The following is an 18,491-nucleotide window of genomic DNA, read 5'->3' as shown; positions in this document are numbered from 1 at the left end:
GTATAACTTCCTCCTCTTTGTCTTCCAACCCCTTTGAGATAAAGGCCAACATTCCATTAGCCATTTTGATTACTTTTTGTATCTGTGCACTAGCTTTTAGTGATTTGTGTACCTGGACACCCAAGTCGCTTTCTTCCTCCACAGTTCCTAGTCTCTTGCCATTTAGAAAATATCCCGATTTGTCTTTCTCAGATCCAAAGTGGATGACCTCACACTTCCCCACATTGAACTCCATCTGCCATAGTGTTGCCCACTCACTTAATCTATGTCCCTTTGTAACTTCCTGCTCCCATCTACACAACGTACTGTGCCTCCTAACTTAGTATTATCTGCAAACTTGGCTATACAACTCTCTGGATGCTAAATTGGGCCGTGCAGTGCCCGTTATTTCGGCGATACACGGCCTCTCCAACATCCAAGATGGTGTCTTAGCTGCGCACGCACGTTTCCAGTGTGACGTGTGCCGGATGCCACCTTGGTATAGGAGTTAGCGCATGCACAAATACCGGACACTGGAAACATGTGAAGTAGGGAGAAAATGGATGCAATCAGTGTGCAACGCTGATTTAAAGTGATAGACACCATTTTGGGACTTAATGCTCAACTCAACGCAAAGTCTTAACCCCAACCATCTGAACGTGTCTTAGAGTGCCTAGAGGACACCCACCAGCGCTATTTAAAGGAACAATGCAGGATTTACAGGTTAGTGGCTGGATTATTGCTTCTGGCTGCCGAGACATTTGTAACTGTTATTGGAGGACTCCTATTCTTGAATACTAGGACGCGGAGACATAGTCTAACATTTAGAGCCAGGACGTGCAGGAGTGAAGTTAAGAAATGCCTCTACACGCAAAGTGTGGGAGAAGTTTGGAATGCTTTTCTGCAAATGGCAGTTGAAGCTAACTTAATTATGAATTCTAAATCTGAGATTGATAGATTTCTGTGAACCAAGAGTATTAAGGGATATGGGGCGAAGACGGATATATGGAGTTAGGTCACAGGTCCACCATGATCTCATTGAATGGTGGAACAGGCTCGAGGGGCTAAATGCCACTGCCACTTGCTGCCTCCTGATATGCGCCACCTTCTCCTGCAAGAAAGCGAGACGTGTGTCTGGGTGATGTGCCTGTTATGGTTGAATAGCTGCCATTGTGTGTGGCCTGTGAGTTGTGGGTGGGCAGCTTACAACAGTGGTAATGTGTAAGGGTGAGAGGAAGCATCTGATTGGAAGAGTTGAGTACTGATGGAAAGAATTTGTTGGTATGTGGCTGATGGGGGGTGTAGTGCGTGGAGCAGTGGATGCGGCTAGTGGTGCAGTTGGTAGGAGAGGCCACTTGACAGTTGACCTCACTCACCTTGACCACTCATGTCAAAGCATTGAACTTCTTCGTGCACTGCATCCATGATCATGATGCTGTGTGCCTGGCATTGACTTCGTCTCCCGCTGCCTCCCACTGCCTTTTGGGTATATGTCTGGAGGGCTTCTTGCCCCCCCATCTGTAGATATAGGATGTCCCTCCTTCTGTCCACCTCTTGCACCATGGCCTCTATTGCATCAGCAGAGAACCTTGATGCACGCTGTCTTGCAGGCCTGGTACAAACTCAGATTGGCAGATTGGTGAAGTCCGGCATGCAGATTGGAGGATGTGGGATTTAGTACTGTGCAACTTTTATTCAATGTTTTAACATAACTCATCAGTTTGTAAACATAGGGATGGGAGCTGCATCTGTGTTTTACATGTGTGATGTCTGATCTCCGTTCAGACTCCGTGCAGACAGCAGACTGTAATTTTCAGCAAATAACAGGTACCAGCTATCTTTAAGAGAATTTTAAGAGACAGCCTGCCTTTGTGAGATTGGGGCTCCCCCTGCTGGTGGAAAATGTGAATTGCATTGAATCCTCGTGTCAACGCTGATTCGGAACGCTGCTTGAAGGTAAGACCTCAGGCCTGACGAAAGTCTCGTCCTGCTTGCGCAGGGGCCATTGGGCACGGGGTAATAGCGGATCATGCAACTCCCGCCCAATAATACGCCCTATCCAATTTTTCCCCCTCTATTCCTTCATCCAAATCTTATATATATATATAAAGCTGAGGCCCCAGTACAGATCCCTGGGGATCACCACTTTTTACATTCCGCCAATTAGAGAACATTCCCTTTATCCCTACTCTGTGTCTCCTACCTCTCAACCAAGGCTACCTCTCATTTTTGCTAACAATCTCTTGTGTGCAGCCTTATCAAACACCTTCTGGAAGTTCATATGGACAACATATCACCTTTCCACCATGCTGGTAACCCCCTTAAAAAGTTCAACTAGATTAGTTAAACATGACCTACCCTATAAGTTTAATTTTGTGAACTGTAATTGGATACATCATGTGATTCTCATTAGTATACCATCTTACTATGGCACAGCAGCAGTTGTCAACTGAGTCAGAATTTCATCATTAAAGACATAGGAAGACCAGAATTGATTGAAAGATGGCTGCAAAATAGAAATCAGAGGGTAGGAGTTAAGGAAAGTTTCTCAGCCTGGCAGAAAATGGGAAGTGGTGTTCCGCAGGGATCTGTGCTGGGACCACAGTCGCTCATCATATACATAAATGATTTGGTTTCAGAAATTGGAGGTAAGGTGTTGACATTTTCAGATGATACCAAAAGCTAATAATGTGGGAAAATACGGGAAGACATAAACAGGTTTCCAAAGTGGTTACATAAATGGCAAATGAAATTCAATGTAGCGAAGTATGAGGTGGTTCATTTTGGTAGGAGGAGTAACGAGACCACTTATTCCTTGGAAAGTAAGGAACTAAAAGAGGTAGAGGAGCAAAGAAATCTGGAAATGCAAGTTGATAAGACCATAAAGAATGCAGACAAAGTACTGGGGTTAATTTCTAGAGGATACAAAAGCATGGAGGTAATGTTAAATTTATATAGAACCTTGGTTAGACCACACTTGGCATACTGTGTGCAGTTCTAGTCTCCATTCTATAAAAAGGATACTGAAGCACTGGGAAAAGTGCAGAATAGATTTACAAGGATGTTACCAGAATTGAGAGGATGCAACTTTCAGGAAAGATCGAGCAGGCTGGGGCTCTTTTCTCTGGAAAAGAGAAGGCTAAGAGGAGACCTGATAGAGGTCTTTAAAATTATGGAGGGGTTCAATAGAGTGGATGTGGAGAAACTGTTTCCATTTGTGGGTGAGTCCCGAACAAGGGGGCATAAATGTAAGATTGGTACTAATGAGATGAAATAAAGAATTTAGGAGAAATTTCTTTACACAGAGACTGGAGATAATGTGGAACTCACTGCCAATGGAGTGGTTGGAGCAGATAGCATTGATGCATTTTAGGGGAAGCTTGATGCAGACATAAGGGAAAAGAGGAATATGGGGGCACAATGTGAAGAGGTAATTAAAGTGAGAGAAAAGCGCGTGTGGAATATAAGCACCGGCATAGGACCAGTTGGGCCGAATGGCCTGTGTCTGTGCTGTAGATTCTATGTAATTTTATGTAACCCATAAAGATACATTATAGACAGCTAGCTCTGTATATAATCTGCAAGTCTAACTTCAGAATCCTCTTAATATCAACATTGAGCAAAGTGAGAATTTTTCTCATTGTTGGTGTTAACCCATGCTACTTAATCAGTTAAGTAGCTTTAACTGAATACTTTAAATAAAGCTATCATTATATTCCATAAAAAATAAGTTCATAACAATGATAGTTCACCACAGGTTCACAGTGAATTAGGAAGCCACCAGCGAGCTGATATTTGGAACTAGTAAGCACATACATCTACAAGGTAATGTAGCTTAGAATAAATTTGTACAAGGTAAGTTAGTTTGTTTAAAGCTTGCCAGAAATTTTCTACAATACACGTTATACAAGCTTGAGTTGTTGGTAAAGGATAGCACCATTACTTAAAGCATTGCACAAAGCAAAACATCTATCAATAATTCCAGCTTCACAATATTGCAATAAAAATTAAGGATGGGAAATAAAACAAGGAGCAGTTTTTTTTAAGATAGCACCATAAATTTTTAGAGACTAAAGTAATGTAAATTGTTGGCAGAATGCCTGGCTATTGGAGCTCAATGAAAAACAAATGCAGTCTTGCCCTTCCCCCATGCGTTCTACTTCATTCCCTTGTCCCATACAGGATAAAATGAGGAATAATCTCCTTCCTCTGGTGTGTGGTCTGTTTTCTGCAGCTTCATGCAGACAGTACAGAGACACAGGGTCAGGGGATCAGCAGAATACTAATAAGAAAGTTGATTGATGAAAGTGTCAGCTGAATAATGTGTTAGTTAATTAATGACTTCTGCCCGTTTAAAGGGTCCTTTTAAAGGAAGCTCCTGGTCTCACTACTCCTATTTTTGGAAGAAACCACCCCTGTAATACCAAGTTTTCCAAACAACCACAGAGGGACTTCAAAGGCGAACATGATCACTGTTGTGTTTGGGCTGATTCATTCTTTCTATTGCAGAGCAGCCAGGCTTGGTTCCAAGGTTTAAAAATAGAAGAATGTTATTGGACTATTCTAGATTGAAACCTTAAAGAAAGATGCAATGTCCCTTTTAGTATTCTATATGGCAATTTAAAAATTGAATTATTTATTGGATTCTGAAGTATTACTGTACTGGAGTCTGACTTTGACAAAAGTATATGAATATCAAAGAAACATGAATTATTGTACAATGAATGAGAAAACAGGCAAAAATAAAAATTAACTACTATAAATAATATTAGATGAACATTCCATAATGTTTGAAGAAAAGCAAAAATTGTAGCAAAAGGTGATGGGGAAGAAAGATGAAAGTGGGAAAGGAAAAGCCTTTGGACAGTTCTGATCATATTAACATCATTGTACATAACCGTTCCTGGATAAACTCCACCTTGTTATTTTGCTTTCACTTTTGTTTATTTATGTTTATATTCTGGGATGGTAATTGTTTATATCGATTCTAAAGAACAGCCCAAACATAATGGGCCAGAATTTGCTGTACAAAGCATCTAACGACGTCTGCCATTAATTGGACTTGCCCTTGCACGTTTAGGTTTTAAAATTTTTTTGCATGGCAAGCTGCTGAAAGTGCGAGGTGATAACGTCACAGCGAGGGGAACAGGGCATCTGGGACCTGAGTGAACAGGACAAGCAACTGTGTATCTTCTTAATCAATCAGATTGAAGGATTGAGAAATAAACAGCTCAAGGACGGAGAAGGAAGTGTAAATTAGAGTGGGTGAATTCAATCTCAAATCAGGTACAGAAAGAGAAATAAAGAGAGGGAAAGAAAGATTGGATTAAGAGAGAGATAAAAAAAGAGACAGAAAGGAAAAGTAAAAAAAAAATTTAAATTTGACATTTTTAAAATCTCCAACAATTCTTACCTGAAGGGATGAGATTCCACACTTGTAATAGTTGATTTTGAGTGCCAGAGAGGTTGATTGGCAGTAATTAACACCTATCACATCGTTAAGGTACTTACACTTGAAATGACAAGACTTAACTTTCTAAGGCGAGTTTATTTCGTATATACCGCGCAAATACAGCAACTTCACGCCATTCAATGCATTTCAATGGTGAGGCAGACAGCGGGATGCCATTTTCGTGAAGCTAACGGCAAAGCGGCACAACTCAGACAGTAATTTTTGGATATTCACGTTTAACCGCGCATCTGCCCCTCACCTGAAGCTGCTGTACCATTTGCTGTCAAAATAACGGCGAACACCATTAGTCTCACCGTTATTTTGACAGCAAATTCTCACCCTTTTCTGTGCATTCTGAGGGCGTAAAATTACATTGCCCACTTTAAATTACAGTGCAACTCTAAGCATGAAATACTCTGCTCATACCTGGTGGAACTAACAGACAGTTTTCAGCAACAGTCTATTTTCAATTATGATCCATTAATACTGTCAATTAGCAGTATATGCTTCAGAACAGTGTGAACCAGCACTACCCAGTAATACTGCAGCTGGTATGAAACCCAAGCTCTGTGAGACTGCCTCTTCAAGGTGGTCTTGCACCAGTTGAGAAAGTTTAAAGTATTTTCAGATCACTGACTTGAAACAATAGAAAGCCATATTGAATTGATGCAGAAACTGCAGTATAACTGGCCCATTTAAGACATTATGGCTTATGTAGTCAGTTACTATTATCGTTTATTGATTGCTTGCTATGTCCATCATTGCAAATAAGCTGATTCTTTCCAGAACATGCCTATAATGACCTTAAATGGTGAAGCCGTTGTTTTTATTTTTCATTTTTTATCTTGACTCTCTGACTCCAATCACTGAAACTGACCCAAATACATCCTCTGACAGCTTATTCCAAGGCCATGGCTGTTACAGTCAAAAGGTGGGGTATGCAGATGGCAATTTGCAGTGTCAGTATTGCTCAGGTAGGTCTGCTCACCTAGCAGGATGACTGTGGAAAGATTTAAAACTTCCAGCAAAGCCTGAAAAAAGGTATGCGTAATTATTATTTTCAAATTAAGTGCGAGGAATTTTTTCAGGTGGTAAATTAATAATGGAATCATATTAAATCGTGATACTTAAAATAGGTTAGATGACTGAAGGAGAGGATAAAAGATCAAGATCACTCACCTATCATATGGTCCTCAATGTGCTTGGAGTCCACCCAGGCCAAGCAGATAATTTAATTTGAATGGTGGTGGACAATTAAACAACTAACGGGAGGAGGAGACTTCGTGAACATCCCCATCCCCAATGATGGCAGAGTCCAGCACTTGAGTTCAAAAGACAAGGCTGAAGCGTTTGCAACAATCTTCAGCTAGAAGTGCCGAGTGGATGATCCATCTCGGCCTCCTCCCGATATCCCCACCATCACAGAAGCCAGTCTTCAGCCAATTCGATTCACTCCACGTGATATCAAGAAATGGCTGAGCCGCACTGGATACAGCAAAAGCTATGGGCCCCGACAACAACCTGGCTGTAGTGCTGAAGACTTGTGCTCCAGAACTAGCTACGCCTCTAGCCAAGCTGTTCCAGTACAACTACAACATGGCATCTACCCGGTAATGTGGAAAATTGCCCAGGTACGTCCTGTCCACAAAAAGCAGGACAAATCCAATCTGGCCAATTACCGCCCCATCAGTCTACTCTCAATCATCAGCAAAGTGATGGAAGGTGTTGTCGACAGTGCTATTAAGTGGCACTTACTCACCAATAACCTGCTCACAGATGCTCAGTTTGGGTTCCGCCAGGACCACTCAGCTCCAGATCTCATTACAGTCTTTGTCCAAACATGGACAAAAGAGCTGAATTCCAGAGGTGAGGTGAGAGTGTCTGCCCTTGACATCAAGGCAGCATTTGACCGAGTGTGGCACCAAGGAGCCCTAATAAAATTGAAGTCAATGGGACTCAGGGGGAAAACTCTCCAGTGGCTAGAGTCATACCTAGCACAAAGGAAGATGGTAGTGGTTGGGACATGCAACGTCATGTGGGTGTAATCAATACCCTGCACAATCCTGGGGAATCTAGCAGTTCTAAAAATGTTCTGATGATGTTATGTTAAGGAATACCTATGTGCTTCTTTGTGATTCAGTTGTCTGCCCTGTAATTTACCTGAAAATACTCATACCTTTGCTGACCTGGTGAGGTCATTAAATTTCTTTTGAGACTGCAAAAGGGGTCCTGGGCATTATGGAGGTCCAAGTCACAGCCATAGCCAGCTCCTTCCACATGGCCCATGCTGCTGCACATGATGGTTTCTTCCCTGGTATCCCAATAATGACATCCCTCCACTCTCTAATTTGTTCCAGCAACAGTTTCACATCAGCCTCTCAAATTAGAAATTCATTTTTTTTTACTTCTTTAGCTCCAGCCAGTTCAACCCCTCTTCCAAGAGCCTGCTCATCCCTTCAAATAGATGCTATGGCTCTGGATTATGATGTGATGGCTAGCTGTGAAGAGCAAGAATTTCATATAGACCACTGAGAGTTTTCTACCCAACTGTGAAGGTGTGCTGAATGATTCTGTCAGATGGTTCTTAGATGTCTACCAGACATTACCACTGCACCTGCTTCCTGTTTTTTGTGGACTGTGTTTACAGCATTAGCAGTGTCATCATCAGGTTCTATGACATCCTCTGGGATGTCACCTTCAGTGCTTTCCTGATTGCAATATTCTGAAGCACACAACATGCTACCATAATTCTTGAGATGGTGCTGGGTGCAAGGCACTCCCAGACCTATTCAGACACTGGAGCCCTCCTTTTATGGAATGGAAGTCTTTGCGATTCATATAAATATGGGGGTTTACATTTGGGACATGCAACGTCACGTGGGTGTAATCAATACCCCGCACAACCCTGGGGAATCCAGGTTCTGAAAATTTGATGACCCTCTCAGACACCTGAATGGGAACACTGTTGAATTGTAGAAATTGAGCTGTCCTGGCAAAGCTGGCATTGGTGACTTGCCTTACAGAGGAGTGCCCAGTAAATTGGCTGATCTGCCTGAAGTCCCCCGTGGCTCTCTGGAATGATCCTGTGGCATAACAGTTAAGAGCTGTGGCCACTTGCTGTGCCACAGTCAGAGCTGTGTGTGCTGTAGATCTTGATTACAGATCTGGCTGCTTCAACAAACACGTCTCCTCCAAAGCATCATAACTGAAGTGCAGCCACCTGAGACAGAGTTCCTGGGAAAGGTCTCGGAAAGTGCACCTGGGTTTATAGATCTTGGTGGCTGGCTAGTGCTGGATTGGTCTGGCCCCCTCTCTGGTGCTGCCTGATTAATTTGGCTTCCCTTACAGCCTCCTGCTGCTCTTCTTCTTCCTCCAGCATATAGATCATGTAAAGTAGGATTCCCATTGGGAAGCCCTTTAGGCAGCCCTTAGATCCTAATTCAGTAATTCCCTTGAAATAGAATATTTTCCAAGGGTAATGAAGAATGTAGGGAAAGGCTTCCTGAGTACAAGAGTGAAAAAGTTTTTCCAATACCTGCAGTGAGCCACAGGATTTGGCCAAAAGTCTCCACAAATAATCTCAGCGAGCAGTATCCCTTTAATGAAGTACTTCTACCCTAATGCACGGCTCCTGGCAAACTGTGCCTTTTGAACAGTGAATCACATTCTCAAGAGCAGATGGGAAGGTGGAAGTTCTAGAATTTAGGACAGGTAACATCATCCCGTTCTAGTTCTGTCATTTGACATGGCTGCTAAGGTGAGAGCAAATGCTTCTTCATCTTGCCCTGAAACTGAACAGGATTTCTGTTGGGCATTATTCCAGCAGAACTCCGGCATAAATCAGTTCCATGAGGAATTCCGATCCCTGCAAAGGCACAATCCTGACTTACGGTCTCCCCCAAACCAGTAATTTTGGGACCACTGTTTCTCTGCTATATTACAATAGTTGGATAAAGGAATGGAGAAGAGACATTTGGAGCGTTCCTATCTCTACTGCATCTGCCATCTGTGCCTGTTTGTCTAGCATTAGTGTTAGTGTGTTGATTGGTGAGGAGCTATGGATATCCTGAAGGCAATACCTCTGTATTTGCAGGTTCTGGAGGAGGACGATCAAAGAAGGCAGGTGAGACAGATGTGTAGCATCTTACATTTGCTAACATTGAATGCCAACTGCCATTCCACCACCCCATCGTATCCCCTTGCTGCTTCCCTTGGTTCTCAGAATTATTTACTGCCTCTCCTATTTTATGCCATTTTTCTAGGGTTTCTGCAGCTCTTCCACTGACGTTATGGCAGGTGAATGGGAGAACGCGCCCAAAAATTCACCGCCATCATATCCAGGGCCTCCACTATTTCTTTCCCATTTCCCTCTTGGATATACCTATCCTAACAGGTCCAGACACTTTGTCCTCCTTTAGCTTACCCAGCTTCTGCAATACTTTTCTTTTGTTTATTATATCTCTCATCTTGCTTTTAACCAACTCAGGTTTTACCTCCTCCCTGATATCTTTCTCTCTTGTAAATACTGATGCATAGTGTCTCTGCCAATTTGCACTTATCTGATGGCCCGTCATTCTATTAACCATTGTCCTGTTGTCATTGCTACCCCCATTCTACTCAGACCCCAAGGTGGAGTGTGGAGATACTGAGGCGGGGCAGGTGAACAGCAAATTAAATGCACATTGCTGAGGAAGAGAGCTAAATACCTCTTGGATTTATTTTGTTATTCTTGTTGCCACAACATTGTTGGACCTAGTCAGTTTTGAGCCTTTTATTTTATTTATGCCAGTCAGGTCAGCAGGGGCATAGACTCTTTTATTAGTGGGCACTAAACCCTGTGGGTTTTCAGGGTGGGGGCTGTAGCAGGCACTCTGTGGGGTATCAGGGAGGAGGCTATAGCAGGCACCCTGTGGGGTATCAGGGTGGGGATGTTGCAAACACCTTGTGGGCTATCAGGTTTATTTCTGCAGCAGCCCTGTTGATTTTTTGGGATTTATTTTTGAAATCTAAGTGGGAGGTAGTGGCTTGAGCACCACGTGCCTGTTTTTCTATTTTCTGGGAGTTTTCTCAATGCCCCTTACAAAGCAGATGAAGGCCAGGTGGCGGAGCCAGGGGCCAAGACTCCTTAAACTGGGAGTCCCACACCTGAACCTCATTCACGACCGGGTGTTTCTGTGGCAGCCTGTACACTCTGTGATGGGAGGCCTCCGCATTGGATGTATGTGGGCCCTACAGACAGGCGGTCTGGACCCCCCTTCTCCCCCTCCACCACCCCCCCAGATTTTTTTTAAAAGGTGGTATTTTTCCAGATCAGCCCCTTTGCTCAGGGGTCAATGGGGACCTGGGCGACCCCCCCCCCCCATGGCCAGGCGTTGGAATTTCTGGCATACCCAAGCAGGTGGGCACCAGACATTGGCCCGAAGTGGTGTTTGAGCCCGTGTGACCCATGCAAATGTGGTGCCCACCCGCTGAGGTGACCCCGGCCTGACCCGAGTAATTTCGGGGCCTTTAAGTCTATGTGTACCGTTGGGACTGAAGCTTTACAAACGTAAGTAGCTCGGCTACTGTTTCTCAAGGCGCGTTATAAACCCATCGGGGTATTTAGGATCGGTGAAGAATCGTGTTCTCAGATTCAAAATGTAACTACAGAAGGTCGTTTAAATAAATCTAAGCTCGTTCTCTCTATTTCTTTACTTGGGTTGACCGCTTGTTCACTCTTACTCGCTAAATACATCAGATAAGCTGTTTGCTTCCCTTCTTAACCACAGCCCATGCACTTGACCGCGTGAGCTGTTCAGTAAATTAACATTTTTACTCTGTATGCTTCGCCGAATGCGACATTTATAATTCATAGAGGGCTGCGAGTTCTGTCTGTCTATGATGATGGTCCTAATTGATAGCTTTAGATACCAAGAGCCATACGCGTTAGTTTGCTAACTTTAAACAATCAGATCATAATTTTAAGTAATTGACTGCTTTGCACAACGGTTTGAATTGATGTTTTGGGAAAGCTGAATACCTATTTATTATAACCTGTCAGAATTAGTCATTTCTTAAGCATTTTAATAGTCGCCAATTTAAAACGGCCACTAAAAGGGTAACCTGAAATACTCAGGTTGCTTAATAGGACGCGTGTACGTGGGAGGGGGCTGGTTAGAGGAAATAACAATTGATTCTGGTAAAAGAGGAGGAGGTTTAAAGCATGTACCTGTAGGTAACTATAAATGATGCCTATGTCCTTAAGTGATGTCCCTAGTTGCTTAAAAACTGACTTTTCTGAATTGGGAAACAACTTGATGCCTCCTGTAGCATTTGGCAGTTGTCTATAAGTGTCAGTCACCTCTGGCCCTTCAATACAACAGAGAGTGTACTTTGAATTTAGAGCAGCCAAAATGTCAGATATTTCACTGATGATGTCATTTTAACTGGACCGAATTGATGGGAAACCACTAACAAGCGGCAAAGACGTGTTTTACATAGTCAATAAAACAGAAGCAGAATTTATTTACACAGCGGTTAAGAAAATGTTCGAAATATAGGATAAGTGCACGAAAGGGTACTCACTGCATCTGCTTCCCTGGGGAAACAATATTTATTGCTATTACAAACATCACTCGCAGAGATAAGAAACCTAAAAATCCATACCCACATATATGAATTATTTTAGACTTTGGTGTTTAGTTTGATAATTAATATTGTATGCGTAATAAATTGATCAATTTTAAATAAATAGTCATATTTTAGTCGTCGCTGCGACGATAAATCACACACTCTAAAAATCGTCTATGCAAGTGCGATCCCAAAATGCTCATAAAATCGCCCTTTGTACTGGAAAAGAAGCGCGTTTTATACTGTTGCTAAGGTTCTTATTGTTTTCTCGCAGTTTTTGTGTTGGAAGGTCAGCCTTTCTGCGAGTCTCTTTCAGTAGCTTTGCTGTATTGGGCTGAGATAATTAGATCAGTGCTATCAGTTTCACTGTCCTTTTTCTCACTATTATTTACATGATAAAGGAAGTTTATGCTGGTTGCTGTTTCCCTTTAAATGCTCCACTTTCTTCAACAGTGAATGATTCAGTACATCACCTTACCATGTACTGGCAAGGATACCCAGACCCTTGGGAAAAACAAATCGCTGCTTTATCCAAAATAGAGCTGTTTACATAATGTTATCACCCGATGGAGAGCGTTCACTGGGCATGTCATACCCATCGGGCGATTAGATCACATTTACAGGATTCCACCCGGCACTATTATTAAACACAATAGAAAATGAGCATTAAATGGGCATTAAAAACGATTGTAATCGTATTATTGTGTTTTAGACAATAATGTGTTCATTGGAATCTTTTCCAACATTTACGAAATGTTTCCTATAAGTTGAAAGCTATTTGTCAAGTTAAACTAAAAAGAAACATTTTAAGGTCAAATTTTCTTTTGGCAGATTGAGCCTGAACTGGACTTTTCCTTTAATTTAATAGCTCCAGAAGCTTTTTCAGTTAAATCGACTGTTCATTATTTAGCACCATTTACGGAGCTGTGTGGTGAGTTTTAATGAATCCTTGGCACAAAGCGTCCTTTCAGACGAGGGAAGAATAGACTCTATTTAGACCCTTACGGCTGTACGTCAAAGGCTAACCATAATACTTGTCAAGCTGGGAAAAATTCCCACTGATATGGGAATGTGTATTTGCGCCTGCAGCTAAGAAATCAACTCTTAAGAAATAGCAGGTAGACAGAATAAGGGGATAGATTACCAGTGTGCAACACAGTGGCACCTGCTGAAGGTAACCGGGTACAAGAAGCTGACACTTGACGCTGGTCTTGAGTATCGTCCAGGTCTTTCTGATAAATTTGGAGCAGTTTGGCGGGATGGTCGCATTCTCCGGACTGCCACTAGTTGAAGTTCATTTCAAAGTGGCCCATGACAATTATAAAAACACAATTTATCCTTTCTCCAGGTCCGCACAGCACTTTGAAATCAAGAGCAACCTTGTTTTTTTTAAAATTTGGTCTTACGAGACTCTTTTATGCCTCAATATTAACTGTTTTATATTAATTGTTCGTTAACACGCGTGAATTATAAAATGCATTTGTCGCTCTTAAGACACTTTTAATGCATTGAAATTAGCGGGGTCCAGATTGCATTAGACGTACAAATGTAGTTTTATAAGTGTTTTTAAATGATCGCATACCCCACTGTTTTTGTATCTTTGGAGAATGTACGAAACATGACATAAGGGTGGACGAATTCCTAGAAAGAAGTAGCGTAGAGATAGCGATTCAAGCTAGAGTTACAAAACAATCGAATCTTAGATTGGCAAACCTCCTAAATATTGTGTATTCAAAGGGTAATTTAGAATATGGAAATTGTACAAATAAATCCAACATATTTATACATGAACTACTTTTTTTCTTTGCTTCCGAGGCTGAAGTTTGTACGTGTTGAACTTTATACTGCAGCAATGAAGTGCTTCTCCAAACCGTGTAAAACCTCCTTAAGCTGTCCGATTTAATGAATTCACAGCTCTATAATAGGATCTGGGTCGCTTTTGACTCACTGATTCGACTGACGGGAAACGGATATTCTTTCCAGCCAGAGCCTATAGCGAAGCACATTCATTAAAACACTATTCACAAGGGGGGTTGGGAGGCGGGGTGCGGGCGAAACGATGCGATGATGTATTGCCCAGCTTATTTGGAGCAATCTTTAAGGAACCGAACCCCGGGCTGGATTTAAGCTTGAGAGCTCGATCGTTTACAAGGATTTCCCTCCGCTCTGCCCCACGCCCCAGTCTCAAGTCGCTGACAGTGTGGTCGGTCAGAGCCAAAGATTTCCGAACTGCCCTGGAGTATGCGCTCGGAAACTTTGTAGCCACTTGGTCGGGACAGGGACTGGTCAGTATTGAGACTCGAGAAAAGGGGACGGGAGATGGCTGTGCAGGCTGCCATCATGAATCCTCACTTCATCCATTTCTGTTTCCCCGGCTCCTCGATGGAGTACGAGATGGAAAGTGCTTACAACGGGGCTCTTCTGGGAGAGATGGAGAGCGCGGGGGAGGTCAAGGAAACGACGAGCGCCCTCCTCAACTTCATAGACTCGGCCTCCAGCAACATCAAGCTGGCTTTAGACAAACCGGTCAAATCCAAAAGGAAGGTCAACCACAGAAAATACTTGCAGAAACAGATCAAGAGATGCACGGGGATGATCTCCGGGAGCAGCAGTAGCCCAGGGTCTGGGCAAGAGGTAGCCAACAAGAGACAAGCATCTCCCCCATCCTCATCCTCCACCACCGGCCATTTCCAATGCAAACCGCCGCCAAAGAAGGACGGCTCTCAGTCGAGCCTTCAAAGCAAATCCCTAGCGGCTCTCTTCGACTCGGTCCGGGATCTCCGCCGATCGGCGGCCGGAGACCGAGCTCTTGCGGCTGCAGCGGCGGCGGGGAGCAGCAAGAAGGTCCCCCTGAGGAACCGTAATTTGCCGCCGTCCTTCTTCACCGAGCCGGCCAACGTTAAAATTACCTCCACCTCCGGGATGTCCCTCAAGGACCTGGAGAGGGGCAATCCCGAGGCTGCCGAGTTTTTCGAACTGCTCGGGCCAGATTACAGCAACATGATCTCGGGGCAGGAGCCGTTCCTGGGCTCGTCCCTGCGGATCCAACAGGAAGGCAGCTGCGATCTGGGATCCTACGACTCGTACCGCGGGATCGCCGCTCTCAGTGGAAGCTTTTCCCACTTCCCCGATCCTTGGATTCCCTGCAACCCCCCTAAAAAGAGCCCCACGGCCGGTTGCAACCTCGCCATTACTGAAACCGCCAGGACATTGCCCGTACACACACCATTATATCCCAACAACCAACCCACAAACACTTCGCCCATGGAGGAGCCTCCAGCCAGTTTAACAGCCTTCCCGCAGTTTTTCCCTGAATGTTCACTCCCACAGGTTTCTTACGAATACAGCCCAGGATATAACTGCAGCAGACAAAACTTCCCGAGTCTTTAATTCCTTTCTTGAAACAGTACTAGTTACATAAACTCGGTTCTGTTGTATTTGACCAGTATTACAGGTGAACTGTGCAGATAGAGAGATCGGTAAAGGGCCCTTTTTGTACTTCTGAACACGAGTCGGTAACGTGCATCCACTCAAGCTATGCATTACTTTGGAATAAGGCCTGGCGGGTTTAATTAAATATAAAGGAAAATCTCACACCTCCGATGTTTCTACATTGAATGCACCAGATGATAGGGAGTATCTGACATGTTTCGGTTGCTTATTTTTTTTAGGTCAAACATGATATTATTGTGTATACCACATTAGTCTAGACCAAGAAAACGTGTCTAAAATATAACTAAACACACTGTAATTGTGTGGAAATCTCGTGCTGAAGTGCAAAACGGGCCATTTCAACTTCCAATGTTGCATGAAAGTCAAAAAGAAAAACTTTTACTTTAAGACGGGCGCTGCCTTTCAAACGGCGTTTAGTTGCAATTGCACTTTGTGGATTGAAAGATTTGACTGAGTAACTCTGTATTGATTCAGCAAACAGTTCTGTGTGTGACAACGGACGACGAGTCCCGCACTGCCAGGACACAAAACAAAAAAAAGGTATATTGTAGTCAAAATCTGTTTAAAACGATATAAATTTGAACGCATATACCAAAACGATGGAGAGCTAAACATATGCTGTAATAATGTAAAGGATACTAAGAATATACGACACGGTTAACATTGAACCATAAATAGCATCCGGTTTTGGAACAAATAAACATTTCTAGATTGTGTTATTTATAGTTATGAAAGGCAGAATGTGTTAATGCCAAACATCCGCATTAACCGTAAATATTTGTTTGGTCTATGTCTTGTTTTCCATTTTATAAATCTAAATTCCTGGCACCCTGCTGACTACAATATTAGTTTGCCGATGTTATCTTTGTTCAGTTCCCAAAGAGACAAACAACTGTGTCAAGAATTGTTCACCAGGATATTCATCTTTTCCTAGTACCTGCTGTGATTTGGTTTTAGTGTCCTGTCTTTTTAGAATCCACTTGATCTGTGTGTTATTTCGAGAAAGGTACTAGTTGCAGCTACGTCTCGAGTGAAAGGTCAACAGACAAAATAAAGCTGGTCTTTATTTTCGGAATCCGTCTGGTCTGTTTTGAAGTTTGTTTTCTTTTCCAAGAGGAAGAAAAATGTCACATAAGAAGCGGCAAACCCGCTGGGTGAAATGGTCCGTTTCCCAGGCACCGCTCTGCATTACTAACCAGCATTAAAGCGAGGGTACCACACTTGTTGGAGAGACACCTCAGGTCAATTTAAATTCACCAGTCAGATTGACTATATCAGGTTTTTCGATATTTTCGCTTAAATATGTTCTTTCCTTCTAGTGGATTAAGACTAACTTTGCAGAACAAAATAAGTCTATATTTGAGACAACGAACACAGTCCTGTACGTTGTAACACAAAGACTTACCAATGGCCCTGGCATCACTGTTCAGAGACTTACTTTGTAAAGACAAATAGGCGTTGTCCCGTTTATACAGCCGTTTTTCTGCATCACTCATATCTCCTCACTGAGGAAAACATTAGGTAAAATAAAATATAATTAAAAATAAATTTTATTAACTGAAATATCATCATATTATATCATGCCATAATATAAATACACCAATAATATAATATTCTCACAAAATAATTTAAAAATCCTTTCGAAGCAAGATGCCAACATTCGAAAGGCCTTTTAGGTGAAATAATACGAATCATAAAATTTCGTCCTTTTTGCTTACTGACCATGAGTTAGCCAGGTTGTTACTGAGAGTGCAATAGTAAAGTTAAATCCGTATTTGACTTTTTACCTCAATGGTTCCATTTTCTTTTTTGTTTAGATGGGAACTATTATGAATTCGGTTTTCTGGATGTCTTTTCCTTCTGGTAAACACTGCAGTTAAAACATTTTGCAGAACATCACAGACGCCAGTGCAGTACTGCAATTTTAAATACATATTTTCAGAATGTTGTATTCTTTCAATCATTTTCCCTTTGCCATGTTTTAAAACCGCATCAATTGCACCTCCAAGTCCAAAATGTAGCAGACGGTGAGCGGCATCACCGCTAACGCTCACAAATCCTTGCATGTTTAAAACTTACTTAACTGTTTCATTTTTACTCAGATTTTTCAAACAATGAACTTCACTTGAGGTTTAGATCCCCAGGGATCGCTCATTTACTGGAGTTGGGGGTTTTCATAGGGAATTGACATTTGTCTTCAGCACTAGTTTCTGAACAGAAATGACATCAATTTGCTGACACAAACTGAACAGATCCCCAGTGTTCTGTCAGGATTTTCCACAAAACATCTCCCATTCTTGAATGGTGACATTACTGCCTATTTGTTTTTTTCTCTCTGGAGTGTCACAAAGTCAATACTTTTCCTGGTACAGTTATTTCCATGTTAGTGTAGCTTTTGAAATGCTACTCGACACCACCATTTTAAATTTCACCTAATATTACAGTATTGTGAAAAAGTTTTGCGGAGGAAATAAGAAAGAAGTTCACAGCTAAGGTAACATTTGGCAAACACGAGGTATTAAATTCTAACTCGAGTATCACTAAAACGTGTAAGGAGGCGGCTAAAAACTAACACCTTTTCCCAGAACGACATAGTTGCTACAACACAAAGGCACCTGTTCCCACCACAAACATTACCACACGATGCCCCCATCACTACGTTTTAGTTTCATCCGAGTTTTTAAGATTTTGTAAACATACTTGAACTTCATACGCAATGCATTGTAGTAAAGCTGGCTTCGAGTTCCTGGATTAATATACAAACACCAATGTATTTTGAGAAATGTATTTAAAGTTTAAAAACATATTGGAAATCACAACTATAATAAAACCCCATACCACTAGCAGGTTTCAGGATTGCCTCTGAAGTGAAACTATGCCAACATTATTTTGAAACAAAACTCATCAATAGAATTTATGTTAAGCGTTAAAAACATTTAATGAGAACACAAACCTTGAAGGTAAGTTGCCACCAATGTCAAAAAAGTCAACAGCATGC

General features: G+C 42.3%; 1 protein-coding gene across 1 annotated transcript; it reads left to right on the top strand.

The window, feature by feature from the left end:
• Positions 1-14,096: 14,096 nt before the first annotated feature.
• LOC137322524 (protein FAM181B) lies at positions 14,097-16,568 on the top strand. The gene has a single exon (XM_067985451.1). The coding sequence runs from the start codon at positions 14,360-14,362 to the stop codon at positions 15,428-15,430; it is 1,071 nt and encodes a 356-aa protein (XP_067841552.1). The 5' UTR covers positions 14,097-14,359; the 3' UTR covers positions 15,431-16,568.
• The last annotated feature ends 1,923 nt before the right edge of the window (positions 16,569-18,491 follow it).

The sequence above is a fragment of the Heptranchias perlo genome, chromosome 6 (genome assembly GCF_035084215.1).
Source record: "Heptranchias perlo isolate sHepPer1 chromosome 6, sHepPer1.hap1, whole genome shotgun sequence".
Classification (NCBI taxonomy): Eukaryota; Metazoa; Chordata; class Chondrichthyes; order Hexanchiformes; family Hexanchidae; genus Heptranchias; species Heptranchias perlo.
This window is presented reverse-complemented; position numbering and strand designations above follow the sequence as displayed.

Bases quoted from the DNA above. Each gene is read 5' to 3' on its own strand.
- LOC137322524 (XM_067985451.1), top strand. From the start codon at position 14,360: ATGGCTGTGCAGGCTGCCATCATGAATCCTCACTTCATCCATTTCTGT.